Raw genomic sequence first — 22,030 nt, forward strand, 5'->3', positions numbered from 1 at the left:
ACATATTTGAGTTTAAGCATATTGCTGTAAGTAAAATTTAATGACAAAACCCCGAAGTACAACCAAATTATTACATTAAAACAGAATTATATTTAAACAAATTAATTCCTAGAAATTTATTATCTAAAGGCTCTAAAGAAGAAATAATGCTGAGTATTGGTTTCATAGATTAATAAGTCAAAATCAATCGTTATGATATTGTAAGAAAAACAGAGATGGCATCCTCCCAAACTCCCCACACGAAACCATTTTTTAAAATATTAATGGACTCATTTGGGAATGTTTATGAGAGAGGGTTGGAAAAAGATTTCAGATGGGTTTAAGAGGTACTAGAATAGTTTCAGAGGTGAAGAACATTACTATTTAATGGAAATAAAGGAGTCCTTTACAAAATTCTATCCTACCACCAAATAGCAATTTCCTCTAGTCTGTTGTGAAAGAGCACACAATTAAGCTTTGTGCTTAAAAACATGAAGTTTACAGGAATAAAGGGAAAAGTCATTTGTTTTCATTAAGAACTGCTCTAATTAGATCCATAAAAACTCTATGGGACAGTCATCTACCAAGATAAGACAATTGTTATATAGAACATATCATTTTAATATTTCTTGAAATGGAATTTTACTTTTATAAAAACTTTTAAACTTTATATCACTTATGGAAAACTATATCCTAACCTCACTAAAAGTACGGGCATAGTAAAATTAACCTAATTCCAATACTCAGAGTGAGTATTAGTATATGCAAAATGTGACCCAGCACACAGTAGGTAGTAACTAAATCCTTGCTAAAGCATGAAAAGTTTAAAAAATTTTTAAATGGAAGATTTTAAATATAAGTAATAGAATTGTGGGTAGTTTTCAATTTTCTAAAAAGATACCCTATTTTAATTCCATTATTTCTAGTTTAATGGCCAGAAGTAAAATCAAGATACTGGAATTTTATAGTAAAGTGCTGGAAAAACATTCTGCTACCAATGTCTCTGAAGAAATCAATAAAGTATGAATAAAAGCTATATCAAATCAACTGTTCATTCCAATAATATGAAAGTTGAGAAATTATCTTTTACATTTAAAATATTTCACTTTAAAATAAAATTCTCTTCCGTTTCTTACTTATAATTCTTATTTTAATGAAAACATATTACATGAGAGAGCAACAATATTAAAGCTTAATTTAGGTACAATTGAACTATGATAATTTAACTGTTAGTGAAACAGAAATATTTCATTCGTAGCATAATACAAGGTCACAAGCATGTCACTTTTTTTTCCCCCTACATGTTAGTGGATGTTAGATGTTCCCAAATATCCCAATGTTAAAACTTTGAATTCACATACTACAAGGAATATGGTCAGGAAGGAGACTCTCTTTGATGAGCCGATTTTCATTAAAAGACAACATGAAAACTTTATGTTCTTAAACCAGCCCCTTAAAAAATAAATATGGGGTATTCGCTATTGGCAATTTCAGCACATAATACTGCAAAGAATAAATTATTTATTTCATACTTAAAATGTTGTATCCTCAGAAAAGAGCGTTTGGCTAGAGTCAGAGAAAGACTGTAATTCATTCTGTAGTGTAGACTATGGTTGGCAAACTACAGTCCACAGGGAAATCCAGGCCACCACCTGTTTTTGTGTGACCCATGAGGTAAGAATGTTTTTTACAAATTTAAATGATTGAAAATTATAATGATCATAACAATAATAATTTGTGGCATATAAAAATCTTGGAATTTAAATTTCAATGTCTATAAATAAAGCTTTATTTGAACACAGCTATCTATGCCCGTTCATTTACATATTTCTATGGCTGCTTTTGGGTTACAATGACAGAGCTGAGGACTTGTGACAGAGACCATATGGTCCATAAAGCTAAAAATATTTGTTATCTGGCCCTTAACAGTACAGAAGAATGTGCTGACCTATGGTCTGGAACATAAATTTGTTCAAAGAAAGGGTTTGAGCCATTTAAGGCTCAATTTAAGATGTAAGAATCTAAAATGAAAAATACAAATGAAAATGCACATTTTCACACACAAGTACACACACACATTTATGTTTTTAGAAAGGAAAAAAAATCACTATTTTTAAAATCCAGAAATTAAAGTATCATCTATGTTTTTGCTTTGCAGAGCAAGAAAAAAAGCCATCCATCTTAACCTACCACCCTATGTATCTATAAACCATTTCTTAGCCTTCTCCCTTTTTTCTTCAGGGTTTATTCATGTCCAAATAGGATCTTGGTGACTGATACATTCTGGTGTCTGATGGTCACCTACAAGACTTTTGTACTACCCATCTAACAAAATAAAAGCCTATGGGAGACAGAATCCAACTCCTAATTTATGGTAGTTATAGAAGATAAAAAATCAACAGATACATTTTTTTAAAGGAAAGAAAAATCAAAACATAAAACAAATAAAAGAAAAAAGGTAAACTCTATAAATGATAGATGCTCTTTAATGTAAGGTAAACAGCATCTCATTGTTTAACAGGGAACCTTATTAATGCTGTAAATGCATGAATGACTATAAAGCAAGATTTGGTTTGGTTTATCCCTCAAAAAGGAAGGAATCACCTTCTATTTGAGTCTTTTAAAAGACTCACATATTAGGGGGCCTTTTCTCAATTACTATATCTCAAATCACAAAGTAATGTTTTGGGGAGAAAAATATAACTTGAAACTACAAAAATCAATACAAGGGTTGGGTTTTAACAGAGGTTTTCTGACAGAATCGGTTGCCAGTGTAGCTCTGTAACAATACCAAGAAACTTTGGAAACATTAAAATGTGATAAATGAATGCATGTTTTTTTGGTTGGGCAAATGGGAACTCTTCACTGAAGAAAAACAGGCCAAATGTCAATGAGACCAGATATAATGCAGATATCCAAATAGTTGGCAAGATGCCATGGTGTCCTCCATCACTGGAGTCTATAAGCTAAAGGTAACACAGCAGTTTCAGGTGGATTCAATCTGACCCACAGGTATAATCCGTTTGGTATTTACTTTAAAACAATGCTTTAAAAATTTTGAATTAGTTGCCAATATTTTTAAAAATCATGAAATGTCTCATAAAAATTGAGATTCCATATTTTCTCTTCAAAAATTGCAGTATCTAATAATACCAGGCCTGTATGACTATTTCACTGTAGCTGAATAGTGCCACTCCCTTTAGATAAGATATGAGATTTTCAACGTAAAATAGTTCCTCCCTGGCCCATTTCACTGATTTGCAGTATCTGACAGATGTAGGCATTTGAATGTTTGACCACAGCAAACTAAAGATTTCATCAGAAATGAGTCCTGAGTTAGGAAAAGCCTGCTTCTTTGATTTTCTGATAACATTGGGTTTTAGAGTTGAAGTAGAAGATACATGTATCAGGGCTTCCCTGGTGGCGCAGTGGTTGAGAGTCCGCCTGCCGATGCAGGGGACATGGGTTCGTGCCCCGGTCCGGGAAGATCCCACATGCCGCGGAGTGGCTAGGCCCGTGAGCCATGGCTGCTGAGCCTGCGTGTCCGGAGCCTGTGCTCCGCAACATGAGAGGCCACAACAGTGAGAGGCCAGCGTACCACAAAAAAAAAAAAAAAAAAAGAAAATACATGTATCAATATTTTAGAGAGCCTTTGGTTTAGGCTAGTAGAGAAGAGGGATTCTATACAAATTACAGAGTGCCATCCTCCCTGACCAAACACAGGTACACGCGCGCGCACACACACAATAACCGCTAAATGACAGTGATACTGCTTCTATAAATTAATAAAAACTAAATATTCAAGATAATTTTCAGAAACTTCTACATAAACATCAGTGTCATATCATTCCCACTTAATCGTTAAACTTGCAAGACCAAGTAAGCCCCAAATGATGGATCTCAAAAAACAATCAGAAACTCAAGGGAGGCTATATAAGTGACTTGCCAGTTTATCTAATTTTAGAAAGAATTAGTACATTGGTTCCCAAACTTTGTGACACACTAGAATCACCTTGGATCTTTCAAAAATACGGATACCTGGCTCTCACCCCCAGATATTCTGATTTAATTAATATGGGATGTGATCTGGACATTGAGATTTTTTAAAGCTCCCCACGTGGTTCTAATGTACAGCAAGTTCAGAAACTACTATAAAAAATTTTCTGGTTCTATAATGTATAACAAAGACATATAAATTTCTTTCTAGAAGAAAGTACAGAGTTCTCAAAGCTTACATAGCAAATGATGGAAAAGTGAAACTTGGGAAAGAGGGTAAAGGAGGTTTACTATATCTGGCATGTAATAAAACAAGCAATATATTTGTAATTTTTTTATGTTGCCTGAATGGTTACTATGCAATAAAGTGACCAAAAATTACCTTCATTGACACTAGAATAAAAGGCTTTCAAAATTTTCACTGAATTGTTCGAACTTGAAGAAATATAGGCAATAGTATTATAATACTACAAATATTTAAGCAATATTATATCAATAATATCATGAGGTAAGTGGCACCATCAAAAAATTCCTTTACTAAATAAAAATATAATTTCTCAGTAATTATATAGCATTCAACAAATATTTACCTAGCAACTATTACTAAGTGACAGAGACTATTTAGGCATTAAGGATACAGTACTGAACAAATGAAGAAAACAAAACAAAGAATCTACACCCTCACAGAGGTTACACAGATCTAGAGTGGGAGGAGGGAGAGACAAATAAATAAACATGTAAACTGAAAAGGAGAGCCAGAGAGTGTGGGATAGGAGGAATCAGCTGAGATTTGTGGTTTTAAATTGAGAAGTCTGGAAAGGAAACAACTGAGGAAAGACTTGAAAGTGGCCTTACATGACATATATAATTAATATACTAAAGACAGTCAAATACATTAATAAAGATGATAATTCTGGCATTGTAAAACTGATAAATCTGAAAGGTACCATACCTCCATGTGGGATCTTTGGGTTCTCAGGGAGTCTTCCTGGATCAGTTATTGAGGCCCTCACTAAGGCAACCAGACAAAATATGGCAATGCCATAGAATACTTGGAAATAAACAAACAAATAAATAAAATTAGTATTTACCCTTCAAAACATTTTTCAACAAGCATATCTAAAGGATAAATGTATATTTTAATTAATACCATCAGGATAAATAATTTTCAAAAATAAGATGGAAAGATGATTAACTCATTTCATTCATCAAATAATACTGCCAAGAGGATTATCTAAAATGTAGTAATTTTAAATAGTTATTTCGTATAATAATAACTGATAAACTTGTTATAAACCAGATTCTTTATTAACAGAAATTCCCTACTAATATTGGTATAAATGAATCCCTTTTAATTATTACATGTACTATATTTGACAGAATCAAAGCAGCATTTTTAAACCTATTCTACAATTAAACTTTTTCATTAACTCTAAGTGGCTAGCTTCAGAATTACATTGGGTTAGTGATGTTCAATTGCTCTTTTCAATAGATCTTAAGAGAGTTAATTTGAAAATAAAGAATCTAGAAATTTTTGTGTTTTAAAATGAATAACTAGAAAAAATAACAGTAAAGGAAAATATATTCATTCATCATAATTCTACCTTTTAGATGAAAAAGAAATAGGCATTTTGTTGGGGGGATAAAGGCACTGCACCTGTAATAGGAAACTTAGTTCAAGTGCTAACTCCAGGACTGACTGCATGGTATTGGTCAGTTTTATCATTTGTAAAACAGATTATACTTCCCACAGCTCTTATGAGATCAAAATGACATAATGTACATGAAAATGATAAATGCCATGTACATGTAAATCATATCACTTCAATCTTATTCTTTTAATCATAAGCAAACCATCACCATTAAACTGTAGGAGAAAATAATTATCCAGAAGTTCAAAGTATTATCATAATCAAAATCATAATCAATAACTTTTATATCATGAAACTTTTTCTCAATGTGTATCATAATCATTCTTAAAACTCCTTCCACATTTGCAATAAGTATATAACAGAAACATTAAAAATACACACAGACCTACACAAATAGCACTGTTGTGCCAGTCTTTTATTCAACAAAATGGTCTTTATATATTTTGTAGAGTTAGGTATGAAGATATCACATTTATCTAACCCTGCAAAATATATAAAGGCCATTCTTTTTTAAAATGTCCATAATTTAGTAAATAACTTCATATTAATAGCACTGAATAATATTAAAAGGAAGGTTATTATAGTGGTATTTTACTCCAAAAACATTCACAATGAGAAAAAGCTTTAATTATCCAAAGAAATAAATAAAGATCTAGAAACTTACTTATTATTAATATGCCTGGAATATGTCCTTCTTCATAGTGAGGAAAGAGGACAATTTTGGGAATTAAAACAAAGTTGTATAACCAGACAAAGACAATCAAACCCATGCAGCACCAACCATGTGGGTCAGCAACAAAGTGAATCCGGAGACCCATTTTGCAGTCCTATGACTGCCTGCCAACCCACAAGGAAAGATCAACCTAAGGAAAGGGAAAAAGAAAAATTTACTTATAAAGGAAAAATTATTTGAATAAAACAAAACTACCTTTTTGGCAACTATAAAATGACACTTAAATTTTCTTTCTACGTATATTTTTGACAAAATAGAACACTTTGGAAAACAAAGGGAAGTTTCAGCCTATTAAAATTTCACCATAAGCTTCAAATAATTTAATTTCAATTTTCATATGAATTGCAATCATAGAGTATAAACTGGCATTACCTTCTGAAGTTAAACACAAGTCTGCCCTTAACTCAGCAATTCCATGTGTAAATTCAAGAGAAATGAGTGCACATATTCACCAAAAGATATGATTAAAACTACAAAAAGGTTTTGTACATAAGACTAACTGATAGTAATACAAGTCAAAAGAGCGCTCATCTTGTGGTGGGAGGGGTGTTTATTAATTGGGAAGGGAAATGGGGGAAACTTTGAGGAGCTAGAGATGTTCTAGATGTTGACCTGTTGCCTTACAGATATCTACATATGTAAAAACTCACTGAGCTATATACACTTAAGATTTGTTCAATTTAATTTAATTTTAAATCACAACAAAATGCTTAAAAATCATTTTGAAAAATTATAATAAAAAGTGAGAAGTAATTACAAATTGCCAAAAATACTTAAATTCATGGAATGAAGCCCAACTAATATTACTATCAATTCGAGAAGACTCCTGCTTAAATGGGGCTTTTTTCAGTTCAGTGTTAACAAAATGCTGATAGGCCTCACAATGAGAGGCTTAAAGATACTTCTACATATGGTATTTAAAAAGTGACCTAGGGCTTCCCTGGTGGCGCAGTGGTTGAGAGTCCGCCTGCCGATGCAGGGGACACGGGTTCGTGCCCCGGTCCGGGAGGATCCCGTGAGCCATGGCCGCTGAGCCTGCGCGTCCGGAGCCTGTGCTCCGCAACGGGAGAGGCCACAACAGTGAGAGGCCCGCATACCGCAAAAAAAAAAAAAAAAAAGTGACCTAAAATATATCCTTACTTTAGTAGCTATAATTTATAAACCTTAAATAATAAATTACTATATGAGGTCTAGGGGGCAACTTTTTTACCTAAAATACAATGGAATAATACAATAATACACTAGGACAATGTTTCTCAAACCTATAAGCAAACTGGAATCAGTTGAGGAGCTTTTTAAAAATACTTATTCCCAGGCCTCATTCCAGATGTACTGAATCATAATTCTTTACAGAGTAATGCTCAAAAACCTATAAAATGTTCTAAAATGCTCCCCAGGTGTCTCGATACAGCTGACTGGTATCCAGGAACCACGGATCCAGGAGCTTCACTAAGACTTCAATGTACAGCAATGAACTGAACTCAGTTCAACAAATATTCATTGAGCCTCCACTATATACTGGTCACTTGCTAGACACTGTAGATACAATGATGAATAAGACATGGTCTTTGCTTAAAGGAACTAACAGTCTAATTGGGAAAAGAGCCATAAAATGGGTTTAATATAATACATTCCAGGGATGTGGACAAGATCTTACTATAGGCACAGAAAGATGGGGACTGATTAAATCAGGGCAAGACCCCCCTGCAGGGGAGTGAACTGAGTTCAATCTTAAAAGAGTAAAAGTTATCCAAGCAAAGAAAAGTGACAACAATACTGCAAACAGAAGGAAGAGCAGGAGGTAGACAAGAGTAAAAATTGTAGGAGGTATTACAAACTGCCATGATAAATCACAAACCTTTCAGTGGAGAGCAAGTGGTAAGAAATAAAGGGCTATATCATGATGGATATAAAGATGCCATTCTTAGGCACTGGAAAGCTACTAAAGCAGGCGGGTAACATAATGAGGTTTATATTTTAAATAAAGGATTAATGCTCTGGTGTGGAGGATGAAATTAAAGACAAAGATCATTTAGGCTACGAGAAGGCAAAAGCCAAAATTAGTTTTGGAGAGATCAACTGAAGAAACAGAATCAAACCAGTAAGCTTCTGGAGGATGACTCCCAGATTTCCAGCTTATATCCCAGACTATTTCATTCTAAGGATAATTTATCATCAGTTGAAGAGCCTCAGGGTACTACCCGTTGGAGGCCTTGCCAATGTTCTTTAAAGTTACGAAGCTACCAGAACAAAGAAAAAAAGATTAAGGATTAATTTTAAAAGAATACCCCTATCCTGTTATCACTAGAACCTGGAAACACTGGGACAGCAGAAAAAAAGACAAGAACTCAAACTCACCACCCAACTCTTTAAATCAGATATGGTCTCAGTTAGCACTTACGTATGAATTTTAAAATAGGAATAATGCCTAGGCCTTTAAAAAAGTAAAAGTTGAACTTCATTACCTTTTAATTTAAAAATTAAAAGACCTATCAGTATCGTTAAAGTGAGGAAAGTCACAGAGGATTTAATTTTCTAGGGATGATTATTTTAAAAGCTAAATGAACTCAAATACAAATGACAAGCTATCAACATACCTAAAAAGAGAAACATTAAAAAGAATGTTTATTTTTATAGTCTTGCCAACCATCAAGTGCTAAAAGAATGACAGAAGGCTCTGTCTCTCAACATGTTCAATATCATTAACTTCATGTACTTTCTTTCTTTTAATGTTTCAGTTCCATTCACGACTAAAAAAACAGACAATGAATTCTAGTAACTATACAGAACAGAGTAATTTCGTTACTTATTTCTAAATGTATTAGTATTAGAAACAGAAAAGCATACAAGCCAGCAAAACAAGTAGCAAAATTATCAAACACTCATTTGTTTTTTTAAACTCTATTTTTATTCTCCTCTACCAGAGAATAACAAATTTTTCTTATCACTGCAAGAGTTCCTCACAACAGAAACTATAAATGAAAAGTATAGTTAAAAATGTGTCTGTTTTTCCTGGATATAAACATACACAGACAACAAGCTCTAAAAGAACAAGCATCTCCAAGGAAAAGTGCGCTAAGGAGAGAAAAATAAAACAATGAACAAATAAGATATTGAATACTTTTTTAAATACCTGAGTAGTGAAAATTAATCCACATAATTAGTGCCACATAATCCTTACAACTAGATTGTAGAAAAGAAAACAGTAGCCTTCCAAGAGCTCCAAATCAGATTACAACCAGAAACGTGTAACTGGTAAAGTTGCAGGATCACTCCACTCAGTTATTATCTACCAGGCGCGGCTCACGGCCGAACAGAAACTATTACACATCCTGAGCAACAACCAAACTGAACACAATGCTGCTACTCAGTCTTAAGGGTGGCATCTGTAAATACTTGCATCAGCTAGAGAATCCAACATATTAATCTGTATATTAAATGGTGAGCTCATAACTCTTTGATGTAACTAGTGGACACACTGGTATTTCAACATTTTTGAAGATTGATATCTGGTAACTATACTTGAGTGCCCTCACTTCATTAATGATGTAAATTACTACAGCACGACTTTTTTTTTAAAGAAATTATAACTCAACTCTAATAAACTAGACTAGTAAATATTCACAATGTTCAAACTACTCTGGTAGGAAACCACCTTTCCCTTTTTTGCCTTTTCAGGCAACAAAATTTCACCACATATTTTCCTCAGGAAGAATACTGAAGTCACTATGAAAAGAAAGTGACAGAAAACTATTACATGACAGAAAACTATAACACCAGAATGCAGATTTTAAAAAATGATAAAAGTGAGCCAAAATAATTTACAAGAAATGGAGCCAAATGAATATCTCTAAACTTGCAGTTTTATATGACTCGCCACCTCAGCCAGTGGTCTTATTATTGTTCCATGAATATGAAAAATATATTCCCTCTCTCATTCCTTCTGTCCAAAATGTCTCTACCATTTTGTCTACTCTATTTAAATTCAACTCACACTTCAAGGTCAATTTGAATCTCACTCGCCATATGAAATTTTTCCTGGCACCTTAGTTCACAGTGATTTCTCCTTCTCTTCAAAATTCCAAATAAAAAGCAAAACTAGTAGAAGAATATAGCAAGTGGTTTTATAATCTTAGAATGAGGAAGATCTTCAACAAGACCCATAAGCCACCTTTGACCACATAAAGATTAAAATTTCTGAAGTTCAAAACACATCAGAAACAAAATTAAAAGACAAAGCATCCCTGGAAAAAAAGAATATACCATATGACTAGTAAGAGTCATACAAAGTAAATACACAGAGAGGCAATTCACAAAAGAAAAAAAAAATCCAGTGGTTAATCATTACTGATTAGGAAAATGTGAAATCACTAGGTATATTATTTACCCTTCGTACTGACAAAATTCTAGAAAGACAGGTGACACCCAATGTTGAAAGGGCACAGAGAAAAGGACAATCTCATCCATTGCTGATACGCATGTAAACTGACTGGGGAGAGGGGGAAGGAAGTATACTGATGTCTGCAATTTACTTTCAAATGGATCCCCTCAAAAAATGGACTGATGTGTGGACAGAGAGATGGATGAGTATGTGATGTAGTTCAGTAAAATATTAGTTGTAGAATCTAGGTGATGGGTATTCAGATGTACGTTGTATAACATGTTTCTTTTTTTGTTAGAAAAAAAATATGTATAAGTAATTTCTGTATGGGTGGAAGAAAACACATCTACCAAACTGTTAACAGTGGTTACCACTGGGCTGAGGAAGGAAAGAGTAGTGAGAAGGAATGCTGTCACATTTTATATATATATTTATGTGTTCATGTAAGTTTATTAATAGACATATGTACTTCTAAATTCTTCTCGACCAACTGAAAAATAAAGATAGCCAATAAGGTGTGATTTGACACTACAACCGCACAAACAAAATTTTTACTTTTAGCGTCTCTTTATCACTATGTATTATCCTTATATGAAATGCTTTTAAAATTAATATCTTTAAAAATGCAGCACAGAAGCATCAGCTGTAAAGCCATATAAAACTTCTAATTCAGGAAGATGTTTCTGAAACTTGTATTATTTACAGATTTTTTTCTCTATGGAAAAAGCCTTATTTAAGAAAATGTGTAGTTAAAAGATAATACGAAAATTTTATATAAACATAAAGCAACTATCATTTTTTTTGCAAATGAAAGATTGTTAAATTCATCTAAACAAAACACTTTAAGGATACTACGCCGCACAATTCAGAAACATATTCCCATTAAAATTAAATGCACTTACCACCTGCAAATTCACTGAGATGTGTTGTAATTTTTCTGGTACTTGCATTTAGAGGTTTTATCCTGATTCATTCTTTTTATTATATCCCAACAAATGGATCTCTCCTCAAGAGCAGTTCTCCGTGCGAATCTATTAATGGTTTAACAAATAATATCTCACAACAAAGATAAAAACTGTAAGCAACTAAATATTCTAACTGTAAAAAATGTCAATTACAAAAAAAAAGTTTAAATTTAGAAATAAAATGATTCAACTCCACTTAATTCTATGCTTTCATATCTAATCCAGCCAGCCCCCCAAAATCTTTATTTGATTACCATTATACATGAACATTCTACGTTCTCTCTTTCGAAACCACTCAGTTCCCATAAAATCAAATTAGTATTACATGTCCAGCATTTGGGCTTCATCAGACTTACTGACCACAAATCACAAAATGACAATACATTCTGAGGTCACTGATGTGACAAAATCCAATGTAATATCTATCAAGATATTAGGCCTGGACTGTCTAATCACAATTGATAAACATAAAATAAAGAGTTTAAAATAGAAGCACATATTAGTTTAAATGTTTTAAGGAAAAAAGTTATCCTCCTATAATGAAACCATTAAGAGAATCAACCATTAAAGTTAGTTTCTACAGTTCAGGCTTAAACAATAATACTGTAAAGAGTTCTAGAAAACATATACTGATTCAGTATCTCACTAATTCTATCACTATCTATATTACTACGCCTTGGCACTGGTATAGATAAAAAAGAGACCCTCCCTATTCTCAGTAGAGACAAACTAGTAAACAGACATGATCAATACCAAGTAAGACAAAGTAAGACAGAGGGCAAGGGGGCAATAATGCATCTCATACAGGAAGGGTATTGGTTCACGGAACTTTTCAGTTATGTAAATATTTGTGTGTACAAGGTTGCAATAAAAAATTTCTTTTGGTACGTTACCATCAGGAAAAGATTTCTGGAGAGAGCAAAACCTGTGGATGAAGAATCGAGGCTCTTCTGAACAAGAGAGCGGAGTACGCAAAGGTATAAGGGCAGGCAAAGAAAATCTAAGTAAACTGAAATGACTAGAGTCATTGCATATAGAAGCATGGGATAAAATGCGTTTAACCTTTCGAACACAAGCATCTTTAAGAAATATAGTTCAGGACATCTGGTAATATATACACAGAAATATATGAGATATGTGAGTATATATTTCACATATATAAAATATATAACTGAAAAAGTTTAATGAAGTGATATTCACCCTGACTATATGTGACGTACTCTGATACTGTACTATTTTATTATATTTCACTTTAATAAAAATATATAATGCTGGTCACAGCCTACTAGACTGATTTCATGACCTACAAGAAGAGAGTGATCTAAGAATAAAAAACACTGTTAAACCATGCCAATGAGTTTGGACTTCACCCTGAAGAAAGTAGTTTGGAAAGTACTGAAGGATTAAAGGCAGAAGAATGCCATGATGAAATGTGCATTTTGGAAAGAAGAGCAACACTTTGAAGAATGAACTTGGGTGGATGGATAAAGCTCCAAGACTGACTATATGGAATAAGCTAGGCTTACTGGTTATTCAGGCGAGAAATGAGGGCACATGGTAAGTACCCCAAAAACAGTAACTTCTAAAGGAAGTGGGGAGGGGAGGGGGGTGAGGAAGGAACACTTAAGACAGGAGGTATGCTGGAAAAGGGCAGAATAAGAACTTAATGAGTAAAACTGATAGGACGTGGTGATCAATCATGCAAAGGGCAGATGCTAGGATGACTCCCAAGTTTTTGGCTTAGGGTCTTGCTGAATGGTGGTACCATTCTCCAAGAAAGGAGATAAAGGACAAATTGTGAGTTTGTTATGCATACTGCTTACCACAGCAATAGGAATCTATTACATACTGAGGATGTGGAAAAAAACATCAAAATCATTATCATTACATTTCCATTCCCCTTACAGACTTTTTTTTTAAACTGTACTTTCTCCCAGGGTCACTTTTTCTATGGTCCATGATTGTTAGATTGTGATATATATATAACTTGTTTATACTCTAACTTTCTAAGCTAATTTAGAGTGGTCTCTTTGGCTGCACATTTGCTTCTTAGAGACAAAATACAGAATGATTTAGTAAAGGAGCTGCTACTCTAGTGGCAATGAATGAATTCATCTTCTTCTAGAAAAGATCTCAAGCAGAATTAAGTGTGGTACGATGAAGTGCTCTGAAACATGGCCAAAGTCAGTAATTCTGCTAAAGCTATGACTCTAGGGTGGCTTCTTACTGTTGCAGCAAAACAGTAGTTTCCATCAGTAACATTAGGTAACAGCACAAGTCAACCGTCCATGAGTCAAACCCTAGTCACTCACTGGCTTAAAACCAAGGAAAAAATCCTACTTTACATTTACAGTTATCAGAACTAAATCACAGCCATAGCATCCAAAATGAGATGAACGTTTTATCTAGTTCAGCATCGCCATCACTGTGGAATCAAATCTCACCCACGTGATATAAAAGCAATTCTAGTCTTAAAAACCCAAGAAATTTTGTGATAACAAAGAATATCTCAAAGTTCTGTAACTACAAAATGTTAAGTATTTTTAACATTGCTACATCTGAGACTGCAATCAACAATTTACAGGGCAAACCAAAAAAAAAAAAAAAAATCCCCCCCGAGGGTCAAAACAAAATGGTTAATACACAAATATATAAAATTTTTAAATATATAAAATTTAAACCTTATAACTGCAGCTTAAAATGAATCTTACATATTTATACAGCTATTTAATTTCTGATTTTATCAACTCTGAAAAATTGGTCAAGTAATTCTACCTAAAATATCAGGATATAGCTGTCTTTAATTAGCCAAAGAGGTAATTCAATTTTTAAAATATCAGAGGTATTCAGTTTATTTCAATAGAGTAGGAAATTAATCTTACACAGACACTTAAGAGAGCCACATTCAAATTATGAAACAGCCTCTTATTAGCTCTCCAAACTTCAGTTTCTTTTCAAGCTTCGGTTTAACCATCTCTAAAATGGTAATAAAATATCAACACACAAGGTGGTTGTCATACTTAAAAGAGAAATTGCCTGGCAAATGATAAGCACCTCCAACAATGGCAACTTTAAAGGGGCGTTTGTGGGGGGTGGTGGAGGACAGGGGGGACTAAAGATGAGTTGTACATCTAGTCTTACAAACTCCAGGATGAAACAGTGTTTCTGGGTCACCATCATTAAATACAATTTAGCTATACCCAGCTGCCTACCTTCTCTAACACTGAAGTCTGAGAACTTGTCAGAGATGAGAAACCTCAGATAGGACAGTACACAGCCTTTTCCCTCGCATCACACTATAAGCATGTAGGGAGGTTGTATTTCCACAAGGCTGGCGTGAGGTCTCTTCAAGCAGAAAACCAAAAATAGAGATCTGATCTAAAATAGAGTGACTGAACTAAAGCCTGTAAACTAAATCTCTTTCAGGTAAAAGTGGAAGGACTGGGAAATTAAGCAATGAAGCATGGCAGAAAACCAGGACGTGATTTCAAAAGCTAAGGAAGAATGCAGAATTAAAGTAGGGAATTCTGACCCAATTGCTCAGTTCTCCAGGAAGACTGTTAAAATGTGGGTAGACAAAGTGTCAAAGCATATCAAACCTGTACCATCAATGGTTTCAAGAATCCACTTCCTAGAACAAGTCTTTACATCACTATATTCTGGGCAGAACTGAACGTAAGCTGTTGCTCTTCTGTGTACCCACCTCGTGAGTGAAAAAAATGTAAATTAATACCTTTATTAAAAGTATTGCACTACAACGACACACTTCTTCAGAATCTCCCAACAAAAAGCAAAAATAACTGGGAAGGTGTGTGATGATATGAATTAAAGACTACCAAATACTGTTTCAATCAGTACAAAATGTCTAGGCAGGGCTCTTCATTTAGGAAGGTATGGGTGTGGGAAAAAGGACAGGACAGGCAAGGGAAGAACTGGAGTTAAATGCAGGGTAGGAACAGAAGGCACGGGTAACCTTTGCTCCAAAAACAGCACAAGGAAAAAACTTCAGCTACAGTAAAAGCCAGAAGTTAGACTCTGGCATTTCCTGGGTGTGAATCAGACATGTTCTTCCATGAGGAAAGGCAAGCCAGCTACTTACCTCTATCTAGTACCCACTGCACCAAGAACAGATTGAAAAAAAGAACACACAAACCAAAAGGCTAAATTAGATTTCCTTCACACCAGGCTTTACCAGAGCAGACATGATTTAAAACCAATAACACTAAAAGAAAAAAAATCTCTCCTTGCTTGCTGAAGTTGAAAATCCTGCAGCAGGTAAAAAAGTTATTCATTCCATAATTACAGATAAAAGGCTTAAAATCAGAAGCCTGGTTGAGATCACAGTGGAGCACATTAAGTTAAAATTGAATGAATCAGTGAGTAGTAAAATACTAATTTTTACCTAACTTGCCCTTTTGTGGAAGTGGCAGCAACAGAGAGATGAAGAAAGCAGAAACCTATTCAGTCTCTTAAATGGATCAAGTCAATCTATCTGAGAGGAAAAGCACAGGGAAAGAAGAGGCCTAAAACGCAGAAGACAAACTTTGAAAATACCACGTTTCTTCCCATGGTACATCACAAGAGGGAAATAAGTAAATAATCTACCATCACTTTAAGATATTTTGGGGAAGGTAGCTACCATGGAGAGCAGTGCTATTTCAAGTCTATTAAGATATGCTTTTTAAACTAGGCTAACTCAATTTACCAAAGATTCTTAACCAAAAAAAGCACTACTCTGAGAGAGGCATGGACATATATACACTACCAAATGTAAAATAGATAGCTAGTGGGAAGCAGCCGCATAGCACAGGGAGATGAGCTCGGTGCTTTGTGACCACCTAGAGGGGTGGGATAGGGAGGGTGGGAGGGAGATGCAAGAGGGAGGAGATATAGGGATATATGTGTAGGTACATAGCTGATTTCACTTTGTTATAAAGCAGAAACTAACACACCATTGTAAAGCAATTATACTCCAATAAAGAAACAAAAAATCACTACTCTGATAATAAGCAAGACTGGTGTTTTTCCATTTTTCTTCATGTCATTCACCTATAGTTTTTACTGATTCAAAGCAAAACATTTTCAACTTTAATAAGAGGTATTAATTCATTGATTATTCTACTACATGCTACGATGCCGTTTATACTTAGTGCATTTGAAAAGTTGAAACTGAGCCCTAATGTTTTACTAAAGTAATATAAAATGTCTTCATTCCTTAATATAAAAGTAAAACTGAGCTTAAGGAACAACCTCCTGGTAATAAAAAGAGCTTTTCCTCCGCCTTCCCTGTTATGCCTGGTAGTACTGATAACGCCACTATGTAGCCTTCTACACTGAAAAAGATTTTATTGACTCACATTCAATTACAATTCCTGAAAAAAAGCTCCATGGAGACATTACTAGACTTCTAAATTCATTTCTTCACTAATACACGACATTATTCTATCCATGTGCTTTTCCACAGGTTCTGAATCAGTCTCTATGAATTAGAGAAATCAGGCAGTGCGTAAATAAGTAAAAAATTTTATGATTCACTGGTTACTTCTTTAGAACATACCTGTTAAGCTGATGGTTACATGTTTGCATTTTTAAATGCTTAAATTTCTTTTTATTAAGTAAAACACCCCAGAGATAGGCAATGTGACACCGTTTTATTTAAAATATGCTCTAGTTCATTTATTCCAACTACGGCTTCGAAAGTACGTTAAATTTAACAGAAGTCACAACAGTTTGAAGGGACTTAATATAATCCTATTGTTTTACCTCCAAAATGAGGAATTCTGGAATAGTACGACACCAAATATTATTCTAAAAGTATGGAATTATACATTTTTTGGTTATATTTTGATATAATTTTACTAATACTTCTTCAGGTAAATGTTTTAAAAGTAACTTTAACATGTTAAAGGGTCTTAAATTATTTACAAACTTAGCATATGCCAAGTAAGGATGGGAAAGCTAAAATAAGCATTAAAGAATTTATCCTGACTTCCTGGTTGTATAGATGAAAAATGGCATGGGTCACTGACCTACCCATGACCCCACAGCTAAATAAATAGTGACAGCAATGGAACTAAAATCTAGTTTTTCTTTCCACGACACCAAATCATTTGGTTCCTTCTTTCCAACTGATTTCTCATCTCTTCAAAAATCTTTTTTGCCATGACAACTTAGCACACCTACGGCAAAATAAAGCATCTCTCTGGATTTTATCTTTAAAATAAATAAAATCTAAAGAGTTGGAAGGATTTAACAAGATATTACACCAAAGGCCTTTTAGTTCAGGAATGGCATATACTAAGCAATCATCAGATGATAATTATTATTACTTTTTACTACAAGGAAGGCAGTGAATTTTTTAAAGTACACATATTAGGCCTTGGATCCATCTGACAAATATTTTTAACCTGCATGCTTAATTATCGTTAGTTGTCATGATTTTATACTGTAACTTTACACTATGATTTATGACCTGCTCACAACGACCTTGATTTTTTTTTCCTCTTGTACTTTTATAGACTGCTATATAGCAATATTTTCAAGTAATAAACTGGTCAGGTTTTCTTAGCCCTAGAGATACAGACATCCTCCACTGACTCACAAGGGATCTTAAAATACGCTCCAAATACAGCTTGAGAAAGAGCACAACTTTAAATGGACTCCCCAGTTAAAATCTAGCGGTCTGTTACAGTGAATGGTAACAAGTGCAAACTGCTGCCATCCATAAGCCATTTTCTTAAAACCACTCTTGAATCTGGGGGAGGGAGGCAGAAGGTCAGTAAAGGAGCAAACTATTTCTCCTCCTGCAAGTCTTCTGAAGCCTCACCCAGCGATCTGGAAATGAATGAAAGGCTGTGATGGCAAGGATAAATCCCAGATCCCTACGCAGGTCTCCGGGCGCAGGTACAGAGAGAGAAACTACAGTTCACACGCGAGAAACTCAGGGCAAAGGTTTTTTTTAATTAAACACACACACACACACACACACACACACACACACACACACACGAAAAACTACCCCAAATCATCTTGACTGGAGCACGAACCCACCCACCACCAGTTATAGGAGGGGCAGTTGGCGGGCGGCTGCAGCTCTGGCTGAAGATGCTGGGAGAAAGGCCAGGCCCCAGGCGGGCAGGGCACGCAGAAGACCCGGGGTTCTGAGCGGGAGCGAGGGCAGGTGCGGGCAGGGAACAGGGCGCGGAACAGGGGCGCAGCCAGGGGCGGGCGGCCGGGCGCCGGGCTGCAGGGGCCGGGGGCGGGGGGGCGGCCGTGGCGTTCTCGTGCCTGCACACACTCACCGGCGCCGGGGGCTCGCCTCTCCCCGCCGCTGTTCTCGCGGCCGCCGGCAGCTCTTCCCCCTCCACCTCCGCTTCTTCCCCCTCCGCCTCCTCCTCCTCCTCTAGTCCCGCCGCCACCGCCCTAGCCGGGCCGCGCTCCCCTTCCGCTTCCGGGAGCCAGAGCGCCGGGACCGGCGGGTTAGGTGTGCGCCGCCCGCGCGGTGGAGTGACCGGCTGCCGCCGCCGCCGCCGCGGTCCCAGCTGGGCGCCCGGGAGCCGCGATGGGAGCCGCCGAGGGCCTAAAGACCAGAAATCGCGCCTCGAGCACGCGGAGACGCGCCGCGGCAATGTGCCCTGCCGGACAGCCATCACCCGAACACCCGTACCTGACGCACCTCGGCGCCGCCGCCCTCCCCGGCTGCCACCTTCCCAGCTCTGCCCACGCTCTCCTCCTCCTTCCACACCATTGTCCCCGCTCTCCTGAGTGACTGGAGAAGGGCCTTTCTTTAAGGATCGCATTTATCCTCCTTCCGTACTTCGGGAAGGATGCCCCACGGGCCTCTCTACCCCTAACGCGCTCTGGATGTCCTCTGGTACCTTGCTTCAAATTGCAGTCCCCAGCATCAGCATCCTCTGGGAACTTGTTAGAAATGCACCGTTTCAGGCCTGCTGAATCAGTATCTGTATTTTAACAAGATCTACAAATGATTCCTACATGTGCACCTTAAAGATTGAAAAGCACTGGCCTCTAGTGAATGGTCTTGCCCACTTCAAGAGCCACAGTTGCCCAAGACATCCATGATTTTTTCGTATTCCTGTCAGCAACCAAAATCCATACTGAAACAAGCTTTACTTAGTGTTTCAGATGCCATCCAAAAGTTGCTGGCTTTCCCATCCCTCCAACCTAGGAAAAATAAATTGACTCTACACTGCAAATAATCCAACTCCCAATCTCAATTCGTATCTTCATCAAACATCAGAGATATGCTAAAACCTTCCCTCTTCCCACTCACCTCAGCTGAACAATACTTTGGGAAGGTTAAAATGTTTGCAGTAACCTGGAACTAGAGCTTTGTGACTGCATGCCATGGGAGGAATAATGTGGGAATGGAAGAAATACTACCTGCTACATAAAATCTGAACTCTTTATAGAATGGCATTGAAAGCCATTCTCCACAAACTGGTCCCTACCTACCCCTCCAGTCTTACCTCTAACTAACTTGATTCTTCTGCCCATCCTAGAATGCCCTCCACCTTCCTCTCTGATGATCTTAATTCCATCTGGACTTGGGAGTCAGCTCAAATCCTGCCAGCCCCGAATTCCCTCTCTCTCAATATCACACACACTGTAGCTTATTTTGGACCCTTATGTTACCTTGTATTACTAGGTAGTTTAAAACATGTTATGTCCTGGTTTCTGAATTAATTACCAATACCTCACAACCTTAAAGTCCTACATCAGTGGTTATCAGCATGTGGTTTCCACACCAGTAGCATCAGAATCACCTCGGAACTCATGAGAAATCCACATTCTCCAGCTCCACCCCAGATCTACTGGATCAGAAACTTTGGGGATGAAGCCCAGCAATCTGTATTTTAACAGGCCTTTTAGATGATTCTAATGCATGCTCATTTTAAAATTACTGAGTTAAAATATTATCTGTTAGTCCCAAAGGAACTCATTGGTAGGGGTTGATTTGACTATATGCAAGTTTTATTGCTTTTCAGATTGAGAAGTAAGCTCCTTCGCTCACGAATAGCTAGGTTTGAAGGCAGTCACACTTGCTTTTGGAAGAATTATCATTGATTTTCATAATGCTTTTGCTGTTGTAGGATTTTTGTAACTGGATTTGTTTGAAAAGAAAGAAGTAATAATGATAACTAGTCACTTTGAGGAAGAGGAAACATGGAGTTTTGCCCCCTAAACCCTGGTGCTGAATAGCATATTCTTTTGCTCTCTCTTTGCATACCCTTGTGGGAGAGAATAAGCTGTGGCAAATGATCTCAACAGGTGCCAAAATGAGGCTTAGTTGATGGGCATGTGAATGCACATGACTATTGGAAGTGTACATATTTTTCATGCCTTTTTCTAATGCTAACCTGTTATTAGCCAAGTCAGTTCCACAGAGACTTTTCTAAGAAAGGCATGGAAGAAGTGGCAGGAAAAACATTCTCAAAATCATGAGTCTTTTTCTCATGGGCAGTATCATCAAGGGCCTGTCTCTTGCACTGAAGGTCAGGTCATAGCTGTCTCATTCATGCTCAACATTGACTGTATTGTCTTGCAACCCATATACTTAGACACCTGTGTTAAAGTGAGAGAATAGGAAGATATGGCATCATATAATCCTTTTGAGGAGCTTTTCTATTTAGTCTAAGGATGGAGAAAAGATATATGTCATGCACTACTTTTTCCCTCCAGAATTTTAGTCTTCATGGTGCCTGTGACAGACTGAAATGTGATTATTAATCAAACTAAAATTTATCTGGGAATAGAAAAAGTAGATGAGGACAAGTGGCATTGCTGCCACTGCCAACTTGGCTTCTCAGCAAAGGCACGGTCAGGGCATTTATGTGGACAAACTCAGCCAATGACTGTGCTGCTGTGCCTTGACGGGGGAGGACAGAATTTTATTGCAATTTCCTAAAGTCAGTGAAAGTACAGTCCAGAGTTTAATCAGTACTGGCAAATAGCCCTTGGCAGCTTTGGGTGGATAGAGTTCTCCACCTGCCCAGCTGGGTACCATGCCCTAAGCACCCACATCTGATGCACATTCATGATTTCTGGGTTGTTTGTATTCCTCTCCCCCATCTGTTTGAGTGGCAGAGTGCCCATTCCACAACAGTCTAATATTCTAATAGTTATTCTTAACCTCTTTGGGGTTACACATCTCTTTGAGCATCTGCTGAAAGTTGTAGACCCTCTTCCCAACAAGTTACACAATTATATAACGTGTACATACAGACGTATACATAAAGTTTCACAAGATACTTCACCTTCCCATGTCCCCAGACATGAAGTCATGAACTTCAGGTTAAGAACG

The 22,030-nt window shown here is 36.4% G+C and overlaps 1 protein-coding gene across 4 annotated transcripts in view; it reads right to left on the reverse strand.

Moving 5' to 3' along the window:
• Positions 1–19,072, reverse strand: part of ZDHHC21 (zinc finger DHHC-type palmitoyltransferase 21) — a 68,998-nt gene extending 49,926 nt beyond the window's left edge. For 3 of the 4 annotated variants that reach the window (XR_009541372.1, XM_060153480.1, XM_060153481.1), the window contains exons 1-4: positions 19,008–19,072; positions 11,644–11,772; positions 6,292–6,490; positions 4,928–5,026 (exon numbers count right to left, since the gene is read on the reverse strand). Coding sequence is in view for 2 of the 4 variants with exons in the window: in XM_060153480.1 (XP_060009463.1) it covers positions 4,928–5,026; positions 6,292–6,445 (253 nt within the window). In the remaining 2 variants the exon portion in view is untranslated. Of the gene's footprint in view, positions 1–4,927; positions 5,027–5,579; positions 5,633–6,291; positions 6,491–11,643; positions 11,773–19,007 lie in introns of those variants that run through there. The other variant, XM_060153482.1, reaches the window with a different exon arrangement.
• Positions 19,073–22,030: the final 2,958 nt, after the last annotated feature.

This window comes from Lagenorhynchus albirostris, chromosome 7 (genome assembly GCF_949774975.1).
Source record: "Lagenorhynchus albirostris chromosome 7, mLagAlb1.1, whole genome shotgun sequence".
Taxonomy (NCBI): domain Eukaryota; kingdom Metazoa; phylum Chordata; class Mammalia; order Artiodactyla; family Delphinidae; genus Lagenorhynchus; species Lagenorhynchus albirostris.